The 27,322-nt window shown below is 46.7% G+C and overlaps 1 protein-coding gene and 1 pseudogene across 1 annotated transcript; both read left to right on the top strand.

Moving 5' to 3' along the window:
• Positions 1 to 8,664: 8,664 nt before the first annotated feature.
• On the top strand, positions 8,665 to 10,275 carry LOC127755536 (structural maintenance of chromosomes protein 5-like; annotated as a pseudogene).
• Positions 10,276 to 18,745: 8,470 nt separating this feature from the next.
• LOC127755561 (uncharacterized) lies at positions 18,746 to 20,020 on the top strand. The gene is made up of 2 exons (XM_052281237.1): positions 18,746 to 18,866; positions 18,990 to 20,020. Exon 2 carries the CDS (start codon positions 19,011 to 19,013, stop codon positions 19,959 to 19,961), a length of 951 nt encoding a protein of 316 aa, XP_052137197.1. The 5' UTR covers positions 18,746 to 18,866; positions 18,990 to 19,010; the 3' UTR covers positions 19,962 to 20,020.
• The last annotated feature ends 7,302 nt before the right edge of the window (positions 20,021 to 27,322 follow it).

Genomic DNA, 27,322 nt, shown 5'->3' with positions numbered 1-27,322 from the left:
TACAAAATTTTAAACTATAATTTCAGACATCTCTTTGGAGTATATTTTTATTTGATCATAATATCATTTTTATTTTTTTCTTACACAAAATCCCGCAGCAACGCGCGGGGTTCTATCTAGTATATCTATAAAGTTCATCCCCACTAAATGTAGTTATTGCTAATTCTCTCTTCTCTCATGAAGCCACATCACCTTAATTCTTTGTAGCCTTTGGATGATTCATCAAGGGTGTAAATTGCATCTCTTCACATCACCTTAATTGTTTTTAGTCTTTGGATGATTCATCAAGGATGTAAATTGCATCTCTTTCCCCCATAAGACACACCATACAACCCAATTATTTATAACATCTGGATATTAATAAAGGTAAAAAAATATATAAACACGTGAAAAAAAATCATATAGTTGGTTTGAAAGAAAGTTTTAGAACTCATATCTACTATATTATCATATAATTCTTTCGCAGCAACGCGCGGGGTACCCATCTAGTATCAATAAAATTGACCGAGAAAAATGATACCTTTTTGTGGGAGGCACAAAAGAATGGGCATTTCTCAGTTAACTCACTATACAAAACAATCATGTATAGGTTAGTCGTTCCTAAAAATGACATGATTTGGAAACTCAGAATACAACTAAAAATTACAATTTTCTTGTGGTACTTAAAGAGCGGAGTAATTTTAACAAAGAATAATTTAGCCAAAAGGAGGTGGAAGGGTAGTGATAAGTGTTGTTTTTGTGATTCTAACAAATCAACTCAACATCTTTTCTTTGATTGTATTTTGGCAAGATTCATGTGAAATGCAGTCCTTATATCTTTTGGAATTCATCCGCCTATGAATGTTGCTAGTCTTTTTGGCAATTGGCTAAAGGGGGTTTAACCCAAGCTAAGAGCTCAAATCCTTGTGGGGATCGCAGCTCTGTGTTGGGCGGTTTGGTTATGCCGGAATGATGTAGTCTTTAGCAGCTCCAATACGGTGATTTTCAAGGGGACCTTTTGAGTAAGACAATGGTCTTTGCTACTGAAGGAGGAAGATGGCCAAAAAGTGAGAGAAGGTTGTTTGATGTTGGAGAAGAGAGTTTCTGGCTTTTTTTTTTGCAATGAAGGGATGGAACTTAAGAAAAAGATCGGGTGATTAATACTCGTTATATTAATCTTTCTTGTTTTCTTGTGTGTCTCGGTTGAAACTTTGTATTAACTATTTAAGTTGCTAGAGACTAGGTGGTCAGGTCTAGTTGCTTGAGATGGTATTAAACCTTTTGTAAGGGTGTGAGTCTATGTACTCTTGTATGTTTCGTTGGGGTTGTGCACTTCCTCTTTGGTGTAGAGGCCAGTTTAATCCATTATCTTAAAAAAAATCAATCTCATATCTTCAGAGTTTGGATATAATGGGCATGCAATTTTTTTGCTAATTATGAATGGAAATTGCTTAGTTGTATCTCCTTTTGAGTTAGCGTGGTTTAAGATTAATTTCTCTATCATTCTTTTAGGAACTATGAGTAGTTTAGAGTAGAGTTAGGCCTACCACTATAAGGGTATGAGTAACCCATATCCATACTCTATTTTACTTATACCCATTTTATAATTGGCTTACCCATATCCAATGGGTAAGGGTATTATCCAATGGATCTGAGTAATCTATATATGGGCCTAATATATAGAAATGTCTCAAAACTTGTACAAAGTTGCTTATCTATACAATAAATCATTTCTACAAAATTCAATCGAATTTAATAAGTTTTTATAATGTGAATACGAGTTTTTAAATTTTGGATCCAAATTTTACACGTATAAAATGTGTATGAGTAAAGTGAGTAATAATGCGTATTATCCTCCGCTACCCAAAATTAAAATGTGTAATTATTTTGCACCCATACCCTTTCTAAATAATGTGGGTAAGGGTAAGCATATAGTAGGTATTGAGTACCCAGTGGCAGCCTTGAGTAGAGGCCGGATTATCTTTTATTTTAAAAAAAGGCTTAGAAACCATAGGCCAAAAAGGAATAAGTTCACTTAAGGGCCCTCAATTTGTTGCCTAGTCTAATTTTTGTCCTTCCAACCAAAAACCAGATACTAGTCCCCCAACTTACAAAACCAGTGCAAACGAGGTCCCTCAACGGTTTGGATAGCAGTTTTAGCTAAAGTGGCGCCTACGTGGATAATTTGACTTGGTCCTTGTTCTACATGGCGGTGATGTGGCACTAGAATATAAAAATTTAAAAAACATGTGGGGCCTACATATCAGCCAGATAAAAGATAAAAGAAATAGTGGGACCCACATAATCAGTGGGTCGCACCCTCTTTTCCCATCACCACCTCCTTCTCCATGGATGACGGCATCGGTGCCTCCTTCTCCCCTCTCCCTCCCTCCTCGAGCTCCCTCACCGGTTGGCGAGCACACGGGGAGAGGGAGAAGGGCGACACGCGGCTTCACTAGCGCTGCTCGAAGGGAGACGAGGTCACGCTCCTCTTCTGTCGTAAGGAAGAAGCAGGGGAAGCAGCTATGCAGAGGGAGGGAATGGTGATGTCGGCCTTCGAAAAGGGGAACTCAACGACGACGGGAGGGGATGCAGCGGTTACTGGCTCTCGGATCCATCATCGCTAGGAGGGGACCCAAATCCGCGTGGTTGTCGTGGGTTCAGTGCTTAGCCTCCCTGCGGCGGGAGCTTGGGAGGCCCGTGGTGATCGACTCGGTGACATCGCAGCCGTCGCCTAGCTCCTTCCCGTCGGTCGTCGCCCTTTTCCCACTGGCCTCCGCCCCTCTTCTCATCAGCCATCGTGCCTCCAAGGCTATCACACACCTGGTGACCGGGCGAATGTAATGGGTGCAGGAGGAGTGCGGGGTGAGAGGGGAGGCGGCTGGGTCATCATCGTCCACGACCTCCGTGGTGGTGACCCGGGCATGTGCTCATGGCGCGGCTCACGCAGCTGGCCCAGGAGAATAGGAGGAGTTGGTGGGGGCCCGTCATGTGTGGCGTCATCATCGAAGCAGGTGACCGCCTCCGTATATCCTCCATGCGGCGAGGATGGAGGCGGTGGTAAATGGGTTGGGAGGAGCGGGGGACGGCGGGGTGGTCGGTTCTCCTCCATGCAAAAGTGTTTGCGGGACGGTGATGGTGGAGCCGGATCCGAGGGGGTGGAGATCTGGAGGGAAAGGAGAGCGGCCGCTCTACTCCCGCCGCCCGCCGCCCGCTGCCCGCTGCGCTCGTTGTCCTTGCTGCGCTCCTCTCCCTCTTCCTCTTGTTGTCGTCGGTGTTCTTGGAGCCCGCAAGGCACAGGTGGTCGGTGGTCACCCGCTTCGACGTTGCCGTCGTGGGACACCACCACCGTGGGAGTACCGGAGGATGGAGGATGGAGGCCTAGAAGAGGAAGAGAGGGGAAGAGGTTGAGGTGGAGGAAGTGGGACCCACTGACATGTGGTTCCCACTATTTTTTTGTTTGGCTGACGTATGGGTCCCGCATATTTTGTTTTATTTTTTAGTTTTAATTTTGTTCCATTTATTTTTTTATCAAACTGCCACGTAAGCGCCACGTCAATGCCACGTGGGACGAAGACCTAGTCGAAGGCGCCACGTCAACCAAAACTGGAGAAAATACTGTCAAGGGATCTTGTTTGCACGGTTTTGTAAATTGAGAGATAGGTTGTATCTGGTTTTTCGGATCAAGGACAAAATCAGACTGAGGGACAAATTAATGGACTTAAAAGTGAACTTATTCTTCCAATAAATGCCTTCCAACCAGGCCCAATTTTTAAATTTACTTATGTATTTTTTTAAAAAAATACAGAATACACTAACGCCTCTTGGAAGAGCTTTTTTTTTTTTGAAATTAGCTATATGTCTGTGCTTTGCTACGGATAAATAAAAGAAAAGAACATTACCATCTTGTTGGAATAGGGAATATTCATCTTAATTTAATTTTATATACATGGTTATCCACTTAGATTTAGTTGTTATGTAATATTAAAAAGTTTAGGGGGTGAATATTAAAAAAATAATAATTGGAGTAGGTGGGGTGACAGATTCGCCATTGGGGTAATTTTAAGGAGTATAGAAATCGCTCCCTGAGAGGGCAAGAAGGGATTAGATACAAAATTTCATATATAGGTTGCCAACCTTGTATTTTTACAATTTCTAATGTGCCATATGAAGTCGGATGAAATCAAACCATATATTGAAATTATAGAGCCAGAGGAGATCTATGAAGTACTTGCCAACTTTTTCATTCAAGACCATGTAGGAGTGCAAACATTTGTTACAAAAACTAAAAACATTTTTATAAAATCTTAGATCTAAATCTCAAACGATCTCTGATGGAAATATTTTCTCTATTTTTTTTATATAAAAGTAGTATATCTACAACTTTGTAGTTATCACATTTTCATTTAAAGTAATTTAGAATGTTAAGTAAGCATCACTAGCTTTCATACCAATTAAAACAGGCTGAAATGATATAACGTAAATCTCTTCTTACTATACAGTTGGTATCCACTAAAATCATTAACTCATACTTCCTCTGTTTCATAATGGAAGACTTTTTATCATTGTCCATATTCATATAAATGTTAATGAATCTAGACACATAATCTAGACATATATATGTGTCTAGATTCATTAGCATTTATATAAATATGAACAATACTAGAAAGTCTTATATTATGAAACGGAGGGAGTATAAAAACATCCTTCACATGAAGCCACCTCACCACAAATTCCATAACCGTTAGATTTGATCTCAACATTTGCAAACTCCCTCAGCTCTCCGTTACATAGCTCGGTTGCAGCAGCTCAGGCCCAACCCAACTTAACCGATTGATCCAGCCCATCCAGTCTTCTTCACTTCCATCTCCCCTTGCGGCATGCGAGCGGTCAATGTGAACTCCGATCACCACGCTCACGAGTCACGAGTAACCATGGCGGCGAGAACAATTACTTCTTAATGGCGAGGTTTCCCACCTGAATATATATTGCCTTTTATTCCCTTCTTATCCCCTCTTTTCATTTTACTTATAAATTCACATAATCTTAATTATTATCAAGCGTAATCGTTAATCTATCAGGCCGATGGTGTTTCGCTCATGTTGCTGGAGCTTGCTCGCTGGAAACATATGCATCACTGCACCATCCTCTTCAATTTACTCCAACGATCTAGCACAGGTCACCAACTTCCTCTTAACCTTTGGTTGATTCAATAATTTGTTTCTCCGAAAATAGGACCACCATTCTAATTTGAACCTGCATGTGTTCAGTGTTTAAGTCTAATTTGAATTAAGTGGTGGTCCTATTTTCTCCGAAAATAGGTCCATACTAATATATATAGGGCCATCATTCTAATCTGAATCCTGGGAAAATGAATGGGGATAGGAAACGGAAGGAATTGAAATGCATGGGAAAACTGTTAGATAGCAAAAATGGGAAAAATAATGCTAATATGTATGGTTCAAATTAGAATGGTGGTCCTATTTTCGGAGAAACAAATTATTGAATTAAGTCTATTTTGGATACCTCAATTATGTTTCTTTGACTGTGCCATGCCGAGCTGGTCCACCGTGCAAGGCATCGGTCCAGGCACGGTCCAACTGTCGGGTCGGGCCGTCACGGGCCCGACTCCAATCATGACGTGCTGTGTTTGGGTTGGGCCAAATGGCCGTGCCATTGGGCCTCGGCCTTTATGGCCATCTATCTATACTTAGGTGAACTCTATAAATTTTGAAAAAAAAAATTATACTTTTTTTAAAAAATAAATATATAAATAAAGAGAATTCTGCGTGTCAGTCACAGAGGCAGTAGTAACAAGGAATAAGTCTACTTTGCCTCCCTCAACTCATTCGCTTGGTTGAATCGTATCCCTCAACCGCAAAATCGGGTATAACCCGTCCTCCAACTTATAAACCGTTGCAAATTGACTTCTCGGGCGGTGGGAGGCGATTTTCTCCCACGTGGCATATTTGACCTAGGGTTTCCCAAACCGCCGGGGCCAGGGTTACCGCGCCCCGGCGGTAAGCACGGTTACCGCCGCGGTAACCATGAAAAACCGTACAAAACTGTGCAAAATTTATCAAATATTCAAATTATTTTTTAAATTTATTTGAATTTAAGGAGGTTACCGCGGTATTTATATTACCGCACCCCCGCGGTTACCGCCGGGCGGTAACGTAAACCCCGATTTGACCCTATTGTCTGGCTGAGTCATTAGGTGGGACCCACTTGTCAACCGACCGACTGCTGCAGGGCGACAGGGCGGCCTTCTCCTCTTCCTCGTCGTCGTTCTTGCCTGACACCGAGCTACTCGGGATGCTGAACTCGAGCACTAGCAGGAAAGACGGCGACGTCGAGCTGGACCCTTCCTCCACAAGCGCAGCTGTGCCGAACGCCTCTGCGTTGGGCAGCGACGACTCCAACACCACCTCTGCGTCGTGCAGGGCATCGACAAGGCTGACCAGGATGACTTCCACGCCGCCTCGCTCTTGATGAATGACCGGGGCGGCGGGGAGGGAGGAGAGGAGGTGGCGGCGAGACCGGAGTAGGCGAGGGCGGGGATGAGGAAGTGGCGGAGGGGTGCGGGAGGGGAGGCGGCGACGAGGCCGGAGGAGGCGAGGACGGGGATGAGGCAGTGGCGGAGGGCGCAGGAGGGAAGGCAATGGCGAGGCCAGAGGAGGCGAGGACGGGGATTAGGCTGCGAGGAGAGGAGAGGAGAGGAGGCGGCGGCGAGGCCAAGGAGGCGAGGACGGGGATGAGGCGATGGAGGATGGGTGCGGGAGGGGAGGCGGCTGCGGGGAGGGAGGAGAGGAGGCAGTGACGTGGCTTCCTCACCTCTGCTCTCTCTCCCCTCCCGCCGTCCCACCGCTTCGCCGAGCTTCGGCCGCTCCTGCGGTCCTGCCACTCCGCCGAGCACCCACCGCCCCGCCGTCCTCCATCTTGCTCGCCACCGAGGATAAGGCTTCCTCACCTCTGCTCTCTCTCCGTTCCTGCCGTCCCGCCACTCCGATGAGCTCCCGCTGTCCCGCCACTTCGACGAGCTTCCGTCGCCTCGCCGCTCTCTCCATCTCGTTCGTTGCCGAGGATAAAGAGGAGGAGAAAGGGAAACTGACACGTGGGCCCAATTCTTTTTGATGGTTTTACTCGCTGACAATTGGGTCCCATTTAGATTTGTTTTTATTTTAGTGCCACGTAAGCGCCACGTCGATACCACATGGGATGCAGACCAAGTCAATCCGCCACGTAAGTGCCACATAGGATAAAACTGCCTCCGAAACCACCAGGGGAGTCTATTTGCAACGGTTTTGGAAGTTAGGGGACGGGTTATACCCGGTTTTGCTGTTGAGGGATGCGATTCAACCAGATGAATGAGTTGAGGGAGACAAAGTGGACTTATTCCTAGTAACAAAGCCTAATAGCAGATTCGGCCCAGCAGCAGAAATCCCTACCCGATTTCTTCTCAGGATAAGTTCATCTGAGGTCCCTGAACTTGTCAACGAATCCGATTTTCGTCCTGGAACCCTAAAACCAGATACAATGGGTCCCTCAACTATCAAAACCGGTGCATATAAGGTCCCTTGGCGGTTTAGATGGCGGTTTTGGCTGACGTGGTGCCTATGTGGCTATTTTGACTCGGTCTTCATCAGACGTGGCACTGACGTGGCGCTTACGTGGCAATTTGATCCAGAAAAATAATAAAACCTATAGGACCCACATGTCAGTTACACAAAGAAAAATAATTTAAAAACGGTGGGGCCCACGTGAGCCCACATGTCATCCTCACCCTACCCTTCTTCCTCATCTCTCCCTATCTCCCCTCTCTCTAGGCGCCACGGGACAGGGTGGTTCGGCGGCCGCTGCCGGCAGCGGCGGCGGCAGCGCAAGAGAAAGGGAGGGCGCAAGAAAAGGGTGGTCGGCCGAGTTCTTCAAGGGCGGTGATGACCTGGACGACGACGACGACGACGACGACTGCGGCGGCGGGAGCGCTGGGTGAAGGGGGAGGGGGAGCGGGGCGGCTGGCGCAAGAGAAGGGCGGTCGACTGGGTTCCTTAAGGGCGGTGACAACCTGGACGACGACAACGATGACTGTGACGGCAGGAGTGTTGGGTGGAGGGGGGGGAGAGCGGGGTGGCCGGCGAACGCCGGGTTCCTCAAGGGCGGCGATGACGACGACGACTGCGCCGGCCACCCCTTCTCTTACGCCCTCCCCTTCTCTTGCGTCGCCGCCGCCGAACCTTCCCGTCCCGTGGCGCCTGGAGAGAGAGGAGAGGGGAGAGATGAAGAGAAGGGAGATAGGGAGAGATGGGGAAGAAGGGTAGGGTGAGGATGACATGTGGGGCCCACGTGGGCCCCACCATTTTCTAATTATTTTTTCGTGTAACTAACATGTGGGCCCCACGGGTTTTATTATTTTTCTGGATCGAATTGCCACGTAAGCGCCACGTCAGTGCCACATCCGATGAAGACCGAGTCAAAAATAGCCACGTAGGTGCCACGCCAGCTAAAACCGCCATCTAAACCGCCGAGGGACCCGTTGTATTTGGTTTTGGGGTTTCAAGGATGAAAATCGGATTCGTTGACAAGTTCAGGGACCTCAGATGAACTTATTCCTTTCTTCTCCTCTTTTTTTCAGTAGAAGTCGAACAAATTCAGTCCACAACACGTCAACACTCGCGGCCTCCGCCCATGGCGACCTCCGCCGCGCGCGCCAGGATCGACTCCCCGCCGCCACCGCCGCCGCCGACTCAGCCGCGGCGCGGGGACGACGACTACGTGCCGTGCAACATCGTCGAGATCGAGCTCTTAAACTTCATGACGTACGACCGCCTAGCCTGCCGCCCCGGCCCCCGCCTCAACCTCGTTGCCGGCCCCAACGGCTCCGGCAAGGGCTCCCTCGTCTGTGCCATCGCCCTCGCCCTCACCGCTGACCCCAGCGTATAACCTCCTCACCCTGCTCTCCCACTCCCCTCCCGCCGCAATTCTTCTGGGAATACGACGGCAAAATGTATGAACAAATGCGTGAACGGAATGCAGGTTCTCGGGAGGGCAGCCAGCGTCGGCGCGTTCGTCAAGAGGGGGGAGGAGTCCGGCCATGTCAAGATTTCACTCAGCGGGAATACACCCGAACACATCATCCGCATCACAAGGAAGATCGATACCAAGAACAAGTCCGAGTGGCTACTCGATGGTACTCCCCTTGACACTGCTTGTGTGTTCCTTCATTCTTCTGAGCTATATATGTTACTTTTAAAAAAATTGAAGAAAGCTGTGGAGGTGCATCACTAATATTTATTCCCTGTAAAAGCCACTGTGCCAAGAAAGGAAGTTGTTGATCTCATCAAGAAATTCAATATTCAAGATAACAACTTAACTCAGGTGCACCTTCAGTTTATGTTACCTTTCCCTTTGTTTACATTCGTTATCATTTTGCTTTGCATGTTAATCCAGAGGAGACACTCACTTATCCATTTGTCGTGAACCTATTCCTGATTTCTGAGACCAATTCAACTATTGGAAGAGACTCAAAAAGCTGTTGGTGTTCCTGATTTACCCGTTCAGCATCATCAGCTTATATACAGGAGTAAGGAATTGAAGAACCTTGAAGTGGTAAACTGAATCATTGATCTTCTCTTTATGCTTGCTTGGACCATTGGCAGCTATTCTCATTTATTATTAACATATTTTATTAGTTCTCATTTATTATAAAGCAAAAGGAGCAGACTCTGAATAATCTAAAGGCCCTCAATGCTGAACTAGAAAAAGATGTTGAACGTGTCCGGCAGAGAGACAAACTCCCTATTTTTGGTTATGAAGGGAATGAACAGAACTGTAATTTCAATGATAATTGTGATACTTCTTGTTGATTTGGTCTTAGGCCAATTTAATGAGGAAGAGGCTGCCATGGCTAAAATATGAAATGAAGGAGGAGGAATTGATAGAAGCACAGGAGCAGGAAAAAACAATGAAGAAGAAAATGGAAATAGCCAAAATCTGGGAAGATTCAAAGCGCCCTATCGAGTATGTTTCATACTAAATGGTTTCAATTATTCCTAGAGGCTTCTTGTACTATGCGCGTGGGTAATTGTTCTGATATTCTTGCCTCTTTAGCAAGAAGATTCATTTTAAGTCCTCCAATCTGAATGGATAAAATCTTAGTCAGCCAAGAAGGCAGTCCTGTTAATTTTACTAGCATTCATTTGATCCAACCTTGATTCAGTATTACTTTTTATGTTTTGGTAGATGCACCACTTTCCTTTAATATTTTAAGTCAATGTTTTTCTTTTGTACTTGAGTAATGCTAATTAAAACAAGCTAAGCTTGATAGGGCCAGTATCCATGATCAGCATCATTTATAAAGAAGCAACTTGTGAATCCGACCACTTTATATAAATGACAGTCTTCCCTTGTTTTCTAGTATAAGTTTCATGGCAAGTTTTTCATCTCCTGTTAAATTTTTTTTTCATATTCAAGGAGCTTATGCAATCAAATTGTTTGCACTCAATATATCTGTGGTTTTTTAATAAATCGACTCCACTCTATTTCTCACCACTGTGGCTGCTCATACAGTATCAGAGTGCACCTTAAATGCAAGAGAACAAGAACAGTTAGTATATGGGGGTATAAAATATGCTCTCCACTTACTTAGGGAGTAACTATAACTAAAAGGAATTGGGGGGGGGGGGGGGGGGGGACAGGGAGAGGTTAGGAGATACATTGTTGTATTACCAGTGGATATAACAAACTGGCGAGGTTGATGTTTTGAGTTCTAGTAAAATACCCATCTTATTTGTTTTTCCCTACTTGTAGAGAGCTCAAGAAAGAGAATGTCCCATACTTCAATTATAAAAAGGACAAGCAACCAAATAGCGGAAACATGAATAAGCAATATGTTACAGACAAGGAACTGCAACTGGAATGAACTCTTCTATACCGAAATCAAATTTCTAGAACTATTTCACTGCTGTATGTCATTTCCATGTCTTCTCTATCAGAATGAACAAGTGAGGGCTATAATGAACAAGCTCCCTTGAGCTTTGGACTCATCGAGATACAGGAACTGCCAAGTCCAAGATTGAATCTTGGTGTCAGCTCCTACAGTTACAACCTTAATCTGTAAATACCATCACCATTGTAAATTCCCGCATTTCTGTCTGTTTTTTCCGTTTTTCTTTCTCTCTCCTTCTTTCTATTTTATTTTCTTTTTCTATGTTTGTATCACCTCATTTCTATTAATGAAATGGCTATAAGGTGGAGCCAGCTCTACCTTCTTACGTCAAAAAAAAAAAATGAAGGACATAGAAGATCTAAAACAACAAGAAATCTCTGTTCAGCAAAGGATCTTGAAGGCTAAGGAAGCTCTTGCTGCTGCTGAGAGGGAACATGATCTACAACCATATGAAGCACCTAAAGCTGAAATGGTTAGTTTATTTGCCTTCTTCTGGTTTCGATTGCATACTGGTGGTGGTGGATAAGTTCAGTAAGTATGCTCATTTTGTGGCTTTGGTGCATCCTTTCACTGCTTTTGATGTCGCATTAGCCTACTTGAATAACATTTACAAGCTCCATGGTCTTCCCCATCATCTTATTTCTGATTGAGATCGTATTTTCACCAGTGCCTTGTGGAAGGAGTTGTTTCTGTTAGCCGATACACAATTGCAGATGAGCTCGGCCTATCACCCTCAGGCGGATGGGCAGACGGAACGAGTAAATCAGTGTCTGGAGACCTTTTTGCGCTGCTTCGTTCATGCCTATCCGAAGAAATGGTTTCGTTGGCTAGCGCTTGCTGAATTCTGGTATAATACTGCTTATCACTCGGCTTTGGACATATCGCCGTTTGAGGTACTCTATGGTCATCCTCCTCGTCATTTTGGCGTGTTGGACATCTCTGCCAGTGCTGTACCCGACCTGGAGGAATGGTTGAAAGAGCGTGCTGTGATCACCAGATTGCTTCGACAGCATCTTCTTCGTGCCTAGCAGCGTATGAAGTTTTAGGCTGATAAGAAACGATCTGAGCGTGTTTTTGCTGCAGGGGACTAGTTTTTTCTGAAGGCACATCCATATGCTCAGCACTCTCTGACTGGTCACACCAATCATAAGCTGGCTTTCCGTTATTTCGGACCTTTTCAGGTATTGGAGCAAGTGGGGAAGGTGGCGTATCGCCTGCAACTTCTAGCGAGTTGTTCCATACATCCGGTGGTTCATGTCTCGCAGCTGCGCCACGCTTCTTCCCCAAGTTCAAGCGATGAGATCCAAGTTCCTGTGACATTGCCGGCTGATGAGGAAGCTGTTCCTGTCCATGTGCTCAGTCGCCGAGTGTATCGCAAGGGAGCCGGAGCGGTGGAACAAGTCAAGGTTCGCTGGCAGGGACAAACGTCGGCGGAGGCTACCTGGGAAGATGCAGCTGCTCTTCGTCTTCGTTTCCCCGCTGCACCGGCTTGGGGGCAAGCCGTTTCCAAAGGAGGGGGAAATGTTACGGACACTGCTCCTGGTCCGGCAACTGAAGGCAATCCCGTGAAGTCTAGCAAGCGAGCGGAGAGAGTGCGCAGGCCTAATGTTCGACTGTTTGGGCCGGAATGGGCCTAAAGCCTTGTAAACAAATGTGCGAGTATATAAGCTCAGATGACAGCTTGGAGAAGGGTATCGAATAAGAAAACTGAGAAATCAAATCCCTCCCAACTACTGCTATCTCTCTCCCCCAAGTTTTCTCTGTTCTTCCTCTGCTTCTCTCCATTTCATCCCTTTTCCCAAATTTCCCAAAGTGCTGGAAGGATAGAGAGATCGTAACAACCGTCTTCTATCCTGCGCTTCACCTGCTGCTAGTGAACATTCAAACATGCTCCACAGCTCCAGCTAAGGTATTGATAGGTTCTTCCCTATTCCTCTTCGATTCCAGCCACGGCCTTCAACCAAATCATCTGCGCCCAGCACCCTGAGTGGAGAGAGAAGCACACGGGTGTTACCTCACCTCTAGTCTCCTCTCCCGTAGGCAGCCTCCACCTCCCGTCGCAGCATCAGCTCCCTCGCGTCCCTCGTTGTGCAGGGAGACTCCACGACGACGTCTTGTCTCTCGTCGGCTGAAAACGAATCAATGAAGTGGTCATCAGGCTTTCTTTTCAGGCCGCGTCTCCAAGCTGCACACCTGCTTCCTCCGACGACCTAGGAGGCCAGCAAGCCACCAGCTCCACTGATGCCTTCAACGGCTCGACCCTCGATCCCAAGCTAGTAGCAAATTAAAGCAATGCCCTCCCGTGAGAGTCAGACGGTGGTGGTGTGGAGTAACTATTCTGTACCCCCTCCCCTCCCTCCTCTCCCGTGCCCCCCTCCCTCCCCCCTCAATCCCATGCCCTCCCTCCCTCCTCTCTCCCTCCTCTTTATTTTTTTTCTGTTTTTCTTCTTTCTATAAAAATAAAAAATAAATTGGTAAATTCAAGACTTGAAACCACGATCTCATAGTTTATAGCAAGTTCTTCTAATCAATTCATCCAATAATGCTATTTGTTTGAAGATTATTGATTGTTTTTTTTGTATCTCACTTTGTGAGAAAGGAATATTGTGACCAATTCTAATCTCTTTTACTACCACCATAGAACAAAATAAATATGTTATTATGAAACTCATAACATTTTACTATATTTCAGTAGTAACGTTATCGTAGAAGTGCGGTAATACGTCACATTACTACAGATCATTTATGACATTACTGCAGTTTTAACAGTAACATTGTGGTGAATTATAGTAAACCAGGAATTGCAACAAAAATATATGGGTTAAAAGTCTCATATGCTAACCATATACACATGTTACTATACAAAAGTAAAAGAGTTATTGCATGGCAGATACACATTACCACGTGTTTATGTAGTAACACTATCCAAAAAATACAGTAAGACGCTTTGTTACTGCAAAACTTACAGTCTTTACCACACTTTTATAGTAACGTCATGATGAGATTGTAGTAACGTGACAGTAGTAACACTTATGATAATATTATTACTTGTGGAGAGATAAATTTCAAAAGACTAATCTTCGAAGGTAATGACATGAAAGTTATAGTCGTTACTACATCTCGTAGTAATGACATGATGTAATTGCAGTAACTACATCTCGTTGATGCCTTCCGACCAACAGGCGAGGTTGGGCGGCGGCGCGGTGGGGCAGCGATGGCGGAGGCAGTGCGAAACTTGCTCACACTAATGAGGAGCGGCGGTGTGAGGGGGAATCGGGAGAGGATAAGGTTTTTTAGGGTTTGGTTGCCTGCATGAATCTTAAAACAATTAGGTGGTCTAAAATTTGCAAGATTTCTAAGGGGGGTTTCTGTCAAATGATCTATAGACAATTCCTAAAATTAAACCAACTCAAACACGGATGACGTACCAAACATCTAGCGAAAACATTTTTAATTTTTATAATAATAGAGATAGATTAATTCATAATATTTTCTTCTATTATACAATAGTGTATCAAATGAATATCATATATGGAAATAAGGATGAAAAGAGTGACATTTTACCTGTAACAAAGCATAGACATCTTGCTAGTTTTATCGAAACAACATGAGGAATGGTTGAAAGAATAAGTCTATATTACCTCCCACAACTCTTGCTCCTGAGTGAATCACCTCCCTCAACCTTAATACTGGGTATTTCACATCCCCATCTTTAAAAACCAGAGAAAATCATGCCCCTTGGCTTTTTTATAGCGATTTCATCCAACATGCCAGTAAGAGAAAAAATAAGAAAATAATAATAACCCCACATTTTAGTCATGATAATCTCATTCTTTTCTTCTCCTCACCTCTCTCATCTCTCATCCTCTCTCTCGCCAGCATAGATGTCCAAATGGGCCGCCCGGCGCGGCACGGCCCAGGCACGGCTCGAGATTGGTCGGGTCGGCACGGCTCGCTCAACGGCCATGTCGGGCCGTGACAGCCCACGTTCTCCACTTAAGGCCCAGTCACAACCCAATAAGGGTCGGGGCGTGCCGAGCCAGCCCGTAGGCACGACATCCCATCGTGCTTTATTTAAAATAAGTCTATTTTGCCTCCCTCCTCTTTAGGCTGACTTATATATCGTTAAAATATGTCTATTTGCCTCCCTCCTCTTTAGGCCGTGCCTTATATATGGCTGAAATAGGTTTATTTCTATCTATCAGAGGGTGAACTCCTCTAGCGGGGGACCGTGAGGCCCCCCTTTGTTAGTTCGGCCGGGGGCAGCGGGTGAATCCTTGAGGAATCGGAGGGAAATGTTCACTAGAAGGGGTCAAGCCCGCCGGTGAAGATGACACAAGGGGATTATACAGGTCTAGGCTGCTGGGAAACGTAACACCCTACTCCTGTATACGATGATTTTGCTGAGCTTTGTAAGTCCCTGAATCCCTAGTGTACAAGCTAGGGCTCAACTAGCCTTGGAACCAGGGATCCAAAAACCCGTCCCCTCTCTCGCTAGGCAAGGTCCTCTTTTTATACTTTAAGGGGATTCCACATGTGATGCGAGAGCTACCTAGGAAAGAGGAAAAATATTCTTTATATTTAATGCATGTCTTGTGCCTTAACCCGGAAGCTACTAGCACATCGGTTGCTATGCGGGGTCCACCGAATCACGCCGACTGACACGGCGGGTGCCTCTGTCATTCACCATTTAATGGAGGAGGACTTGGGAGGCATGCATGCACTGGGAATGAAATCCCGGGCACATCCAGAGCGGTCAAGCCGGCCCCGGATTTGGTGGGAGGATCAGAGCCTCTCACCATCACGACGGGACGAGGCATATACCTGCCTCACGCCGCTTGACACACGGTCAGGGCGTGAGTGGCTTGCCGCCGTCCCTTCTGTCAATCATTCGGTCACAGACCGGTCGCAGGCAGTGCAGGTGCGCAGCGTGCCACATTAAATGCGGCGTGGTGCGCTCGCTCCGCCCGCAATAAATGGAGTTAAGTGGGCGCTGGAGGACGCCCACCCAACCCCATACGCATGGCAGCCACGTGGTGGCTATAGGGAGGGGTCGGGGCAAGCCGACCCCTCGGGTTCGGACGAGATGGCTGCCACTCATCCACAGGCCCGGCCACCCTTGGGGGAATGCCACGTGGACGCCGAGGGCGGCCTCTCCCCTCTAAGCTTGGTATCCCCGGGCCCATATCCCCGACAATCCCTCTTCTTTGGTCTACGTATGGCTAAAATAAGTTTATTTCTCCTCCCTAACTTTCGTGTCGTGTCGGGCTGGCCGACCCTTCCAAGGCAGCACCACAGGCACGGCCCAACTATCGGGTCGGGCCATGTCGTGCCAAAGAGCCGTGCCATGGGCCAGGGCGTCCGGCCGTGGGCCATATGGCCATCTATACTCGCTAGACAGAGACAATGGCCAACATTGTCGAGGCGGCAGTGGGAGTTCTGACTCGAGCTCTGTGCGGGGAGGGACGCCGCCGCCACGGTGGGGCGGGGTGGGGAGAGGGCATGATGCAGAGCCGACGAGTGCGTATGCTTCCAAATATAAGGACATGCCACCAAAGCATTATCTTGCTTGTCTCCACTATGCCATCGTCGGGAGGCATCAGAAGATCGGCGGAGACACAATGGGTGATGTGTAGGGGAGAAGCTTGTCGGTAAGCTACACGCGAAAGGAGAAGCTCGTTGGCCATCCGTGCACGCGTGGACGACCTGGCCGGCTGCGACTCGCGCAGGAAGGAGAATGCCGGCCGGCCGCGTGTTGGGAAGGAGTCGTCTGCCATGACGCGCACACGAAATAGCTCACCGACAACTACTCCGCAGCCACCCACCGGTTCCAATCCTCGGTGCTCCTCCTCCTTTGCCGCTGGTTCCAATCCTATTCCTATCCCACCCCTTCCTCCCCCTCTCCTCGGTGCTCCTCCACAGGCGCCGCTTGCACCCCTCGCTCCACACTCCACCACCTGAGCCCTCTCCTCTCCCAACGACACTGCCTTCGTCCTGTGTGCTGTCACCTTTACCTACCATCTGCGAGCTGGCCATTGGCTCCCACATGAGTCAAACACCTGCCGCTGCCCTAACGATGTTGGCCGCTGTCACTGCCCAACGCGTACGAGAGAGAACGAGAAAGATTTGAGAGGGGAGAGAGAGGTGAGGAAAAGGAAAAAAGTGAGATTAGGATTTCTGACATATGTGGGGCTGTTAATGTTTTCTCACTAACATGTGGGTCCCATAAGTACCACGTAGGACAAAACCACTTCCGAAACCAGTGAAGAAGTTGATTTGCACCGGTCTTCAAAAATGAAGAAGACGTTACACCCGATTTTATGATTGAGGGAAACAATAATTCAATCACGGAAAAGAGGTAAGGAAAGTAAAGTAGACTTATTACGGAGGTCTATGATTTATCGGTCCTTATAGGTGGCCAAATGGGTCGCTCGGCCCGACTCAAGCATGACCCAATAAGACTCGAGTCGTGCTGGGCCAGGCCGAAGGCACGACAAGTCCATCGTGCTCCTCCTTGGAATAAGTCTATTTTGCCTCTCTCATCTCTTTGGTCCGTGTATTATATGGCTGGATTCAGGGTTTGCAATTTCGAAATCACGTTTTCTGCCGCAGGGGGCGATAGAACCAAAATTTCGAAATTTCAGAAATATTTCGTACAAAATTTTTTGAATTCAAATTTGAAAATTTCGCCCAAAATTTCCGAAATTTATGGGAAAAAAATCTAGGACGCTCTGAGAACAATTTTGCAGTCATATAATTCATGATTTCAAAAGAAATAAGTCATCTTGGAAGCAATTAGTCTATTATAGTTGCATACATCAATAAATCCATTACAAGTTCATCACATAGCTCAGTGTGTACACCACTGCAAGAACAGGACAAGGGCATAATGTCAAATCCAAGAGAGGCGAAGTGGAAAACTGAGACAACGAATCAGTGAGAATAAGGGATGGAGGCGAGCAAATCCGATGTACATACATACCGCTGCTTCAGTGCCTCCTCGCCGTGACGCCATCGAAAACCCTGTCGCCGAGATGCCAAGTCGCCGGATCGAAGAGGGGAGGCACAACGAGGACTGGAGGGGTGTCGGGGGCTCGGGGCAGGAGGGGCGTCGGGGCGTCGCAGGGTGCAGGATCGCAGCCGCTCGCAACCAGGAGGGGCGATGGAGCCACGGCTGCTGCCACTGCCTGCAGGATGAGCGGCGCCGCCACCGGCTGCAGGACGAGCGGCGTCGCAGGCTCTCAGCCAGGAAGGGCGCCGGAGCCGCCGGAGTAGCCTGCTGGATGAGCGCCGTCGTGAACTGGAGGTAGCGGCGCAGGGGGATTTGGCGCCAAAGGACGAAAAAATCGCCTCTCGGCGGCGCGGTGGGGGGAAAAATGGGTTAGGGTTAGGGTTGTGGGGAGGAGTGCGGGCCTTGTTGCTATTTTTTTTAAAAAAATTTTGTCCGAAATTTTTGTCCATCATGTGCTTTTACCGGACCCCAGCGGCAAAACCGAAATTTCGAAAATTTCGAACCGAAATTTCAAACACTGGCTGGAATAAGTCTATTTTGCTTCCCTCATCTCTTTGAGCAATGCTTTATATGATTGGTATAAGTCTATTTTGGTTCCCTCGTCTATTTGCCTCCCTAATCATTAGACGGGGCCAGCCCATCGTGCCGAGCAAGAGGCTCAGCCACAATCCAAAGATCGTGCCGGGCCAGCACGGGTCGACACCAGTCGACTGTGCCATGGACCGCACCGTCGGGCCGCCGGCCTTTGGGCCTACTATATCGGGCCTCAACCTCAATACCATTGACAGCACACCGCTCTCTAGACCCTACTAGTGACCTAGTCGATGCGATCCTCCATCGGTTCCCTTCTCGTCTGGTGAGTCCGCCTGGCCGCCGTCTGCGCCGAGCGGCTCCGCCGTCGTTCCTGCAGCTTCCGCCGCATCCTCGCCGGTGAGTACCCGCACGCACATCCTCAACCGTAGCTTCTCTTGTAGATCCGAAAGCTCCCCTCTTTCCCTTCAATCTTAGTACTAACAGCAGCTTGTTTGTTTCAAACAAATTTGGGGGTTTCAGCAGCTGAACCCCTCCCATCCCATGCCCTACGCTATGTCCGCCCCTGATATTGCGAGGATGCCGCTGGTTCTGTTTAGGCAGGGGACAACGGATTCCCGTGATACCTATGTTGTTGTTGGATTGGAGTTTCCTGCATCTAATCGGACTCAGAGTTTGATGGCGCGTCCTCGTTTGGTTTTCTATATAACTCGTTCCAGGGGGAGCCTGTCCTCTCTATCAAACCTCCAAGATTGCAGCTTTCGCGGTGGTCCTGCACAAGCAGTTCATCTTCCAAGAGATTGCACCTCTGCCAGTATACCTGCACAAGCGATTGATCTGCTACGAGACGCTCTGCTCCAGATGGAGATGTGCAGCAGAGAGGAGATTATGGATCTGTGCCGTCAGGCTATACACCAAAACATGTGCTATGTAGTTCCCAGAGTTTTGCCTCAGCAGCTATGCCTTCCTCCACCTTCACCAAAGGATGAACTTCATTCGACGCTGACAAAAACTTCGACTCGCAAATTTTCAGACCTGCCACATGATATCCTGATGGATATCATTGCCATGTTGGAGATCCCTGATGCCCTGCATGCGGCTTCCGTCTGCTCCTCGTGGCGCTCCGTGCATACCAAACTGCACAACCTTGGAAAGTACAAACGACCTCAGACGCCGTGTTTCCTCTACACCTCTCAATCTATTGGTGAAAACATCGCTTGCCTCTACAGCCTTGCAGAGAAGAGGACCTACAAGTTAACTCTGCCTGAGCCACCCATCAGTAGGAGGTATCTGCTTGGGTCTTCAGATGGCTGGCTGGTTACCGCTGATGAGAGGTCTGAGATGCACATTCTTAATCCGATCACCGGTGAACAGATCGCTCTTCCGTCTGTGATAACCATCAACCAGGTGACGCCATTTTCAACCGCAAAGGCGTGCTCTGCAAATATCGTTACTCACGGCACACAGCGGAGGGTGTTACCGACTCACCCATGACGCTTCCTCTTGACAAACTGCGGTACTTCTTCCATTGCAAGGCCTTTGTATTTTATGATAAATCTGTAAAAGGCTATATTGTGGTGCTCATCCATAACCCATGTGAGCAGCTCTCATTTGCTAGATTAGGACATGACAAGTGGACATGGCTGCCACCACACTTGAGATTTCAGGATTGCACCTACAAGGATGGCCTATTGTATGCAGTGACGTCATTGGGGGAAATTTTCGCGTTTGATCTCAACACCACTGTGATCACAGCAAAGATAATCATGGACAGGACAAAGGAGTATTCGCGTGAGAGAATTTATATTGTTCAGGCTCCATGGGGTGATCTGCTGCAAGTTTGGAGACCACCACAAGGAGATGGGCGTGGGTATGATGAAATTACTGGCCGTTCAGCTCTTGTGAGCAACACTGGGAGGACAAAATTATATAGAGTTGATACTCTGGCTAAAGAGCTAGTGGAAATAAGTGACCTGGGTGACCATGTATTGTTTATGGGGAATAACCAAACTTATTGTCTTTGTGCAAAGGAATACCCACTGTTGAAGGCAAACCATATATATTTTACAGATGATTCTGAGTGCTTGGTACTCAGAACCCTGTGGGGTTTCCGTCTTGATATTGGACTCCTTAACATGAGAGATAAGAGTGTGGAGGAAATTGTATCCCCTCGGCTTTGGTTGAAGTGTCGCGCTCCTGTGTTGCTTGTACCGAATCCTCGGAAGATGAATTCAACTTGTCACAATTAGACACAACATCCGGGAACCTCCTTTTCTTGGGAATTTTAATGTTGCCAGGCAAGATAGTATTGATACATTGCAATAAGAAATAGGAATGTTCTTATATGCCCTGTTGCATTGTTAAATATGTTGTAGCCTGTTTTATTCTGTGACATTTGTAAGGTTATTCTTTCCTTAATCTTAATTAATTGTAACTGATTCTAGTTAGTAGAGCCGTTTTAATTCCCCAGCATGAACATGGCAAGGTTTTCAGCCAACTCAATTTTGTTGATGTCGATGTAGGTGAGAGAGAGTAGAAAGAGAGGGGAGAGAAGGGGAGAGAGAGAGCTGCTTTTTGATGGTCCCACACAAAATTAGCCTCATTAGCACCTCTTGGAGGGGCTATTGTTTTGTAGGGGGCTAATTCATATTAGCTCAAAATTAGCCCACCTGTTTGGATCCTTGAGGACTAATTTGAGGCTAAAAGGTGAGGGCTAAACATTAGCTTATGGAACCAAACAGGGCCTTAGTGGACACCAATGTGTTTGGCCTGATGTTGAATAAATATCTTGGTGAGAAGTCGGCCATGGGCTGGATGGATGCTAGAACGATCCTCGACACACCCATCATGGTCTGGAAAGCGACCACATCTTTGGTCTGTGCCACCATGGACGTCAAGGCCGATTTTCGAACGTTTGACATGCGTCACCTTGGAATAGTCATAGGTGTCGATGTAGGTGACTCCCGTTGTGTCCTCAACAGATACTACCTCCATAGATGCAGTGGCAGTGGTGGCGCACGCTACCACCGCAGTCATGGTAAGATCGGGCTCGGTGTCGGAGCTGGAGCATTTCATCGAACACATGGTAGACGTGACCTCGGGAAAATTCTTGGTGACGATGTAGGAGTCATGAACCTTGTCCTCGCCATCCCCAAGCTCTAGGAAGACCATCGGAGCAGTCTCCTCGTCGATGTGGCTTGAGCTCACCATCACCCGAGGGTTGGCGTTATTGGGGCATTTCGTCAAATAGGTGGTGGGTGTTGGAGAAGGTGGCGCCTGGGAAGGAGGAGATGATGCCGCCCTAAAGACAGAGCTGCTCGCCTTGAGGCTGGTGGTGATCTCCTTTATGATGTCCAATCTCCACTGCATGAACTCCCTTTCTCTTTTCCCCATCTCAAATTTCCCTAGTAACCTATCTAGGTACCAATCCATGGATTTCTTTTGATTGTTCATGATGGACTCAAGTGGGGATTGATGGCTCTGATACCAGATTGTTAGGAACCCATTTCTTCCAATTCAATAGCAATGATGCACCATACAAGCAACAATTTAAGAGAAAAGAGAGGAAGAAACCATGAAATAAAGTTCTGGAAGCTTCTAGAACTAGGAGAGAAAGTTGGAGGTAGTGGCGTATGTAGGATTTGAAGTATGGGTGGTCCGATTTTAAAAAAATCTTTTAAACATCACTGTAACAATATCAATATACATAGTACAAGTATAAATAATATAATTATCTAAAAGTTTAATATGATATATTGATAAGCCATCTTAGAAACAACTTATAATTAGCAATTAAATAAATAAATAAATAAAAATATAAACAAGCTTATACCGTGACAGAACTCTGAGATGAGAGGAGTCAATACTGAAAATTAAAAAGAATAAATCATCTACAAGACCTATAGCTAATTGGCTAATCACTAAACACCTGCTCTTCCTTGCAGCTTGTCTGGCTGCCCACATGCAGCCACAACGCCTGCCGCCGTTCGCCGCACTTGCACTCCGGCGCCGGATGTAACACCCCTCCGAGCGGCCCTTGTTGTTTGCCTTCACGTCGCCACTCGATTGCCGGAGGTCAGATGCTAGGAAGGGAACGAGCAGAGGAGATAGTGTTAGACCCTTATCTGACGTCAACCAGGAAGATGTTGGTGAGAAGACTGAAGCTGCTGAGGAGGAGGCGCCAACAGAGCTGAGTGCTGAAGCTGAGCAAGAAGCAGAGCAAAGAGGAGAGGAGGACTTCAAGCTCAAGAAGCATTGCTCATCAAGGCCTGTCAAACCCAACCCTATGTATCATGGGCCACAGTGGGCCGTGTAAGTCTGTCCGTTGTAACAGCTGGTTGACAGCTGGCGTGTGTGGCGTGTAGAGGCGAGGCGATGAGCCACATATAAGAACTCGTGATGAACTAGGATGAACTCGGCTTTTGGCAACCTGGTGGCGAAGGCGGCGGCAGGCACAATCCTGTTGGATTGGTGCATATTATTTCAGTAATTGGTTGCCATATCTCTTGATTCTGTCTCTCTTTGCTCGGTGAGTGATTTTAGTTGCATTAGACCCTAACAGATAGGAGCAAGAAGCCAGCGCTACAATGGTCGGCCACCGGACAGTCTTCAATTTCCTTTTTCTTTTTTTCTTTACCATATCTATTTAATTGGGCCTTGGGCTCGAGAATTTTTGGGTGGTCCGGGGAACACCCGGACCACCCTCTCAATCCGCCGGTGGTTGGAGGTAGGAGGAGAGGTAGAGAACAGGGATCGCCAAGGTTCCAGCTCGGAACCAGGACGCCGCCGCCACCACTGCTGTTCTGGTCATCTGCTCGATGGATGCCCATAGTTGCTGTTGTTGCTCATATAAATACTACTCCATATTAGTTGTGCTTGCTTGGGCTTCGGTTGGAATGTGGCTAACTCAGCCCAACTGTGCTCCTGGCAAGCTATTGTGCGATCAATCGCGTGTGGCGCGATCTGTTCAGTGCTTTCTTTCATTCAGGAGAATTTTTGTCAAATTGTCTTGTTTTTATTTTTATATGTAGGTATGTCCTGTCAACATGGCTTCATGGCTTAGCTCATTTCACAATTTCTGTTGGTTTTTTAGGCTCATAGCCCATAAGACCATAAGACCATATGTATACTTTTTCTCAATTATTTCCAAAATTTGTTACATGTAAAAAAATTATAATAAAAAGTTTTTATATACATATCTACAAAATATCTATGTAGAAAAGCTCTTACGCATAGATATATTTTTTGTTCATGCTAACAGGATTATTAGTTCATTTCAAAGCTATACATCTAATTTAAATATACAAAGTTTTTCTACACAAAGTTTATATGTACAAAGTTTACATGTAAGAAGTTTACCTACGAAATATTTGCACGTATAAAGTTTATATACTATGTATAAAAAAATAAAAAATTCATATACCAAATATTTCTAGCATATGGACCGAAAGACTAGCAATACTTCGGAAAGAGCTATGCATCGGATGTCTGGAGATTTGCAATCTCCGGACGATGTTTCACTGTATGTTGAATGAATGTTGCAATGTTTCATCGCTCGAAAAAAAAAATTTTAACGTGAAATCTCCGAACGATGTTTCACTGTATGTTAAATGAATATTGCAATGTTTCATTGCTCGAAAAAAATATTTCAATATGAATTGTTTCTTGATGTTTCAGTTTTCATTGAAGAATGTTTCACCACTTTATCGAAGATGTTTCAATCAAATGCAACACTCAAGAACATTGTCTGCAACAACAAAAACCCAATATATGCAACATCCGAAGAGACCAAATGCAACATCCGGTACTGATTTAAGAAACATTCAGAAAAGACGGATTGCAATATCACAAACACAATATGTGCAAAAAAAAACATGTGGTGTGCAACAATCCTCTCTAATTAGTTTGACGTTGCCACAAGCCTCCTCACCTTCGCTGCCGAGCTCAGAGCCCTCTCAGGTGATGGCGTCTCAAGCTTTTTCGTCTTACTGCCCTATTGCCGCCAATGTGGTTGCCAGTGCTCACCGCATCCCGCCGCCTAAACTGCTGCACCAGCTGCCGCGCAAACGCATGGTAGTCCTCGTCGGCGACGAGCACCACCCCATGCTTCCTCCCTCTCTTTCGTCCATACACCACCACCATGCCAGGGGAGAAGGTGAAGAACAACGGCGTGCGGCCGTTGCCGTTGACGCGGCCCGGTGCCTCCATTGCCAGTGCCGCTCGGAACACGGGCCACCGTGCCCCGAGGCCCTCCTCCTACCCCGGCGACGCCCAAAATAACACCTCCAGTGACTCGTGGGGCGTGGATGAACGGCCGGAATCCAGCTACCCGCGACGACAGCGCCACCGCAGACGGCGGCGCTGCCGCCACCGCCACCTGATGACGCCACAGCCACGTGTGCAGCATGGGGACGCCGGAATGAGGATAAGGTTGGGGACGAGGAGGAATGAGGATAAGTTTCAACTGTGGTCCTATCTTATAGGACCTTATGTAGTTTCGTCTTGTATTGGATGTACAATACTAAGAGTTTTCGCAATACATCTCGTAAGAAAAATGGCTAGCAATACATGGACCTAAAGGGCAGCCAATAATATATGTAGCCCACGAGACAAGAATTGGGTTGACGCAGAAAAAAAAAAAGTTCGCACGGGATGGAACTAGTCATCGTTCCGGAAAAAAAAAGAGCGTGCCATTGAAGCCGATATGGGTGCATTGAAGCCAATATGGGTGCGATGCTATCGCGTGCCGAGATCACCATTTCGCGACCAGTAGCATGGGTGCCCCGCGCGACTGGACACGTGTCGCGCGCAGAGAGGAGGGTGGCGCAGAACGCGTTTTTTTTTCTACTGTTTCTTCGTACAGTTTCTTTTTTTTGTTTTTTTCGTCCATATCTTTTGGTTTCTTTTTTTTTCTTTTGTATCTTTTTAGTTTTTTTCGGTTTTTTAATAAGTATGTATGCGTGTATACGTACACATACAAACTTTTTATACACGTAAATAAACTTTGTATACACGTATATACAAAAGTTGTATACATATACTTTTAGGGGTTTTTATACATATGTATACAAACTTTGTATAAACGTATACAAAGTTTATATTACGTGTATTTTTTTGGGTTTTTTCTACGTACGCACACATACTTTATAGACGTATATATATTTTTTATAAATTAAAAGTGTATACATAAAAAATTATATATATCTACAAGCGTACATATATACTACATATACATACGTATAAACTTTATATACACATATACAAAGTTTATACATACGTATATATCTATAACTAATATAAACATTCGTATTTTTCCAATCATCACACCGATTTTTCGTCCCTCCGTAACCTCACGCGCACCTCCTCTCCAAATCCCACATCCAATCCAACCAAAAACAAAATATCAATCTCAATCCAAATACAAATCGGAATCATCATAAAATCCTAGAGAAAATACTACTACAAGATCACAAGAACATATTTCATCAACAACAACGACAACACAAGAACATCACAAGCACAAAAACACCGACGTCGGAAGGGGAGGGTGCCACCGTCGCCGCAGGGATGCCGGGCCGCCGCTACCTCTCCTCCTGCTGGATCCGGCGGAGGGGAGGGCACCATCCCTGCCTGCCACCGTGGGAGGAGGAGGAGGAGGGGGAGGGGGAGGGGTAACGACACCGCCGCCGGTGGGGGAGGGGGAGCCTCCCTTCCCGCTGGATCCGGCGAAGGGGAGGACGCTGCACCCGCCTGCCATCGTGGGAGGAGGAGTGGGAACGGCGCCGCCGCCGGTGGGGGAAGGGGAGCGGCGCCGCCACGGCAGAGACGCCGCGCCGCCGCTGCCTCCCCTCCCGCTAGATCCTGCGGAGGGGAGGGCGCCGCCCCTGCCCACCGCCTCCCCTCCTGCCGCTGGCCGCAGCCAGCCACCGTGGGTGGGGGAGGGGGAGCGGCGCCACCGTGGCGGAGGGGAGAGGCGACGGCGTCACCGTGGGAGGGGGAGGGGGAGCGGCGCCGCCACGGCGGAGGGGGAGAGGCGACAGCGTCATTTTGAGAGAGAGGGGAGAAAAAATGATTTTAGGGTTAGGGTTTAGCTACTGAACTTTTATATAGGTTTGGAACAATCTAGAGCATTGATCAGATCGGACGGCTGTGGCTGCTCCCGCGTCGGGCCGCGATTCCCAGGCCGCCATACAATTGGGTCGTCTCATGGGCCGCATGTATGCTCCGAACGGAATAAGTTAAGTTTAGGTCCCTTAAGGCTGTTATTTCCTTTTAAGAGCAAGGTTAATAATACAGCCGACTTGTTGGCTATAAGATTCTTTATAGCCTTCTCTCAGCCTACCCATATAATAGTTAGCTCTTTACAATTAATATAGGGTCCACTTGTCTCTCATATAGTTTCTTGGTTCTTGTGTCCGAGCCGGCTGTAAGTTTACAGCCCGCTTCTCCTCTCTCTCCTCTCTTCTCTCCTCCACATCAGCATTTAGCCGGCTTATAGCCTACTATTATACTTGCTCTAAGACTACTAAACGGTGCATTTTTCGCAAGAATTATCTATACGAAAGTTGTTTTAGAAAACATATTAATCTATTTTTTACTAATACTTAATTAATTATAGATTAATAAACTACCACGTTTTCCGTGATAATACTCTCTAAGAAAACAAAAATGGCTAATCTCTATCTCTACTTAAACTTCAAAAATTTGAAAATGTTTCCATCGTCCGTCTAAAATAAAAAAAAGAGCGAAAAAAGTCCGATTGTATGTAAAAAGAAAAAAGTCCGATTTCTATCCGATTTCATCGTTTATATGTTATCTACCTCTAATCTAATCTAATCTAACATTCTATATACCTA

Source organism: Oryza glaberrima, chromosome 11, assembly GCF_000147395.1.
Source record: "Oryza glaberrima chromosome 11, OglaRS2, whole genome shotgun sequence".
NCBI classification, from domain to species: Eukaryota; Viridiplantae; Streptophyta; class Magnoliopsida; order Poales; family Poaceae; genus Oryza; species Oryza glaberrima.
This window is presented reverse-complemented; position numbering and strand designations above follow the sequence as displayed.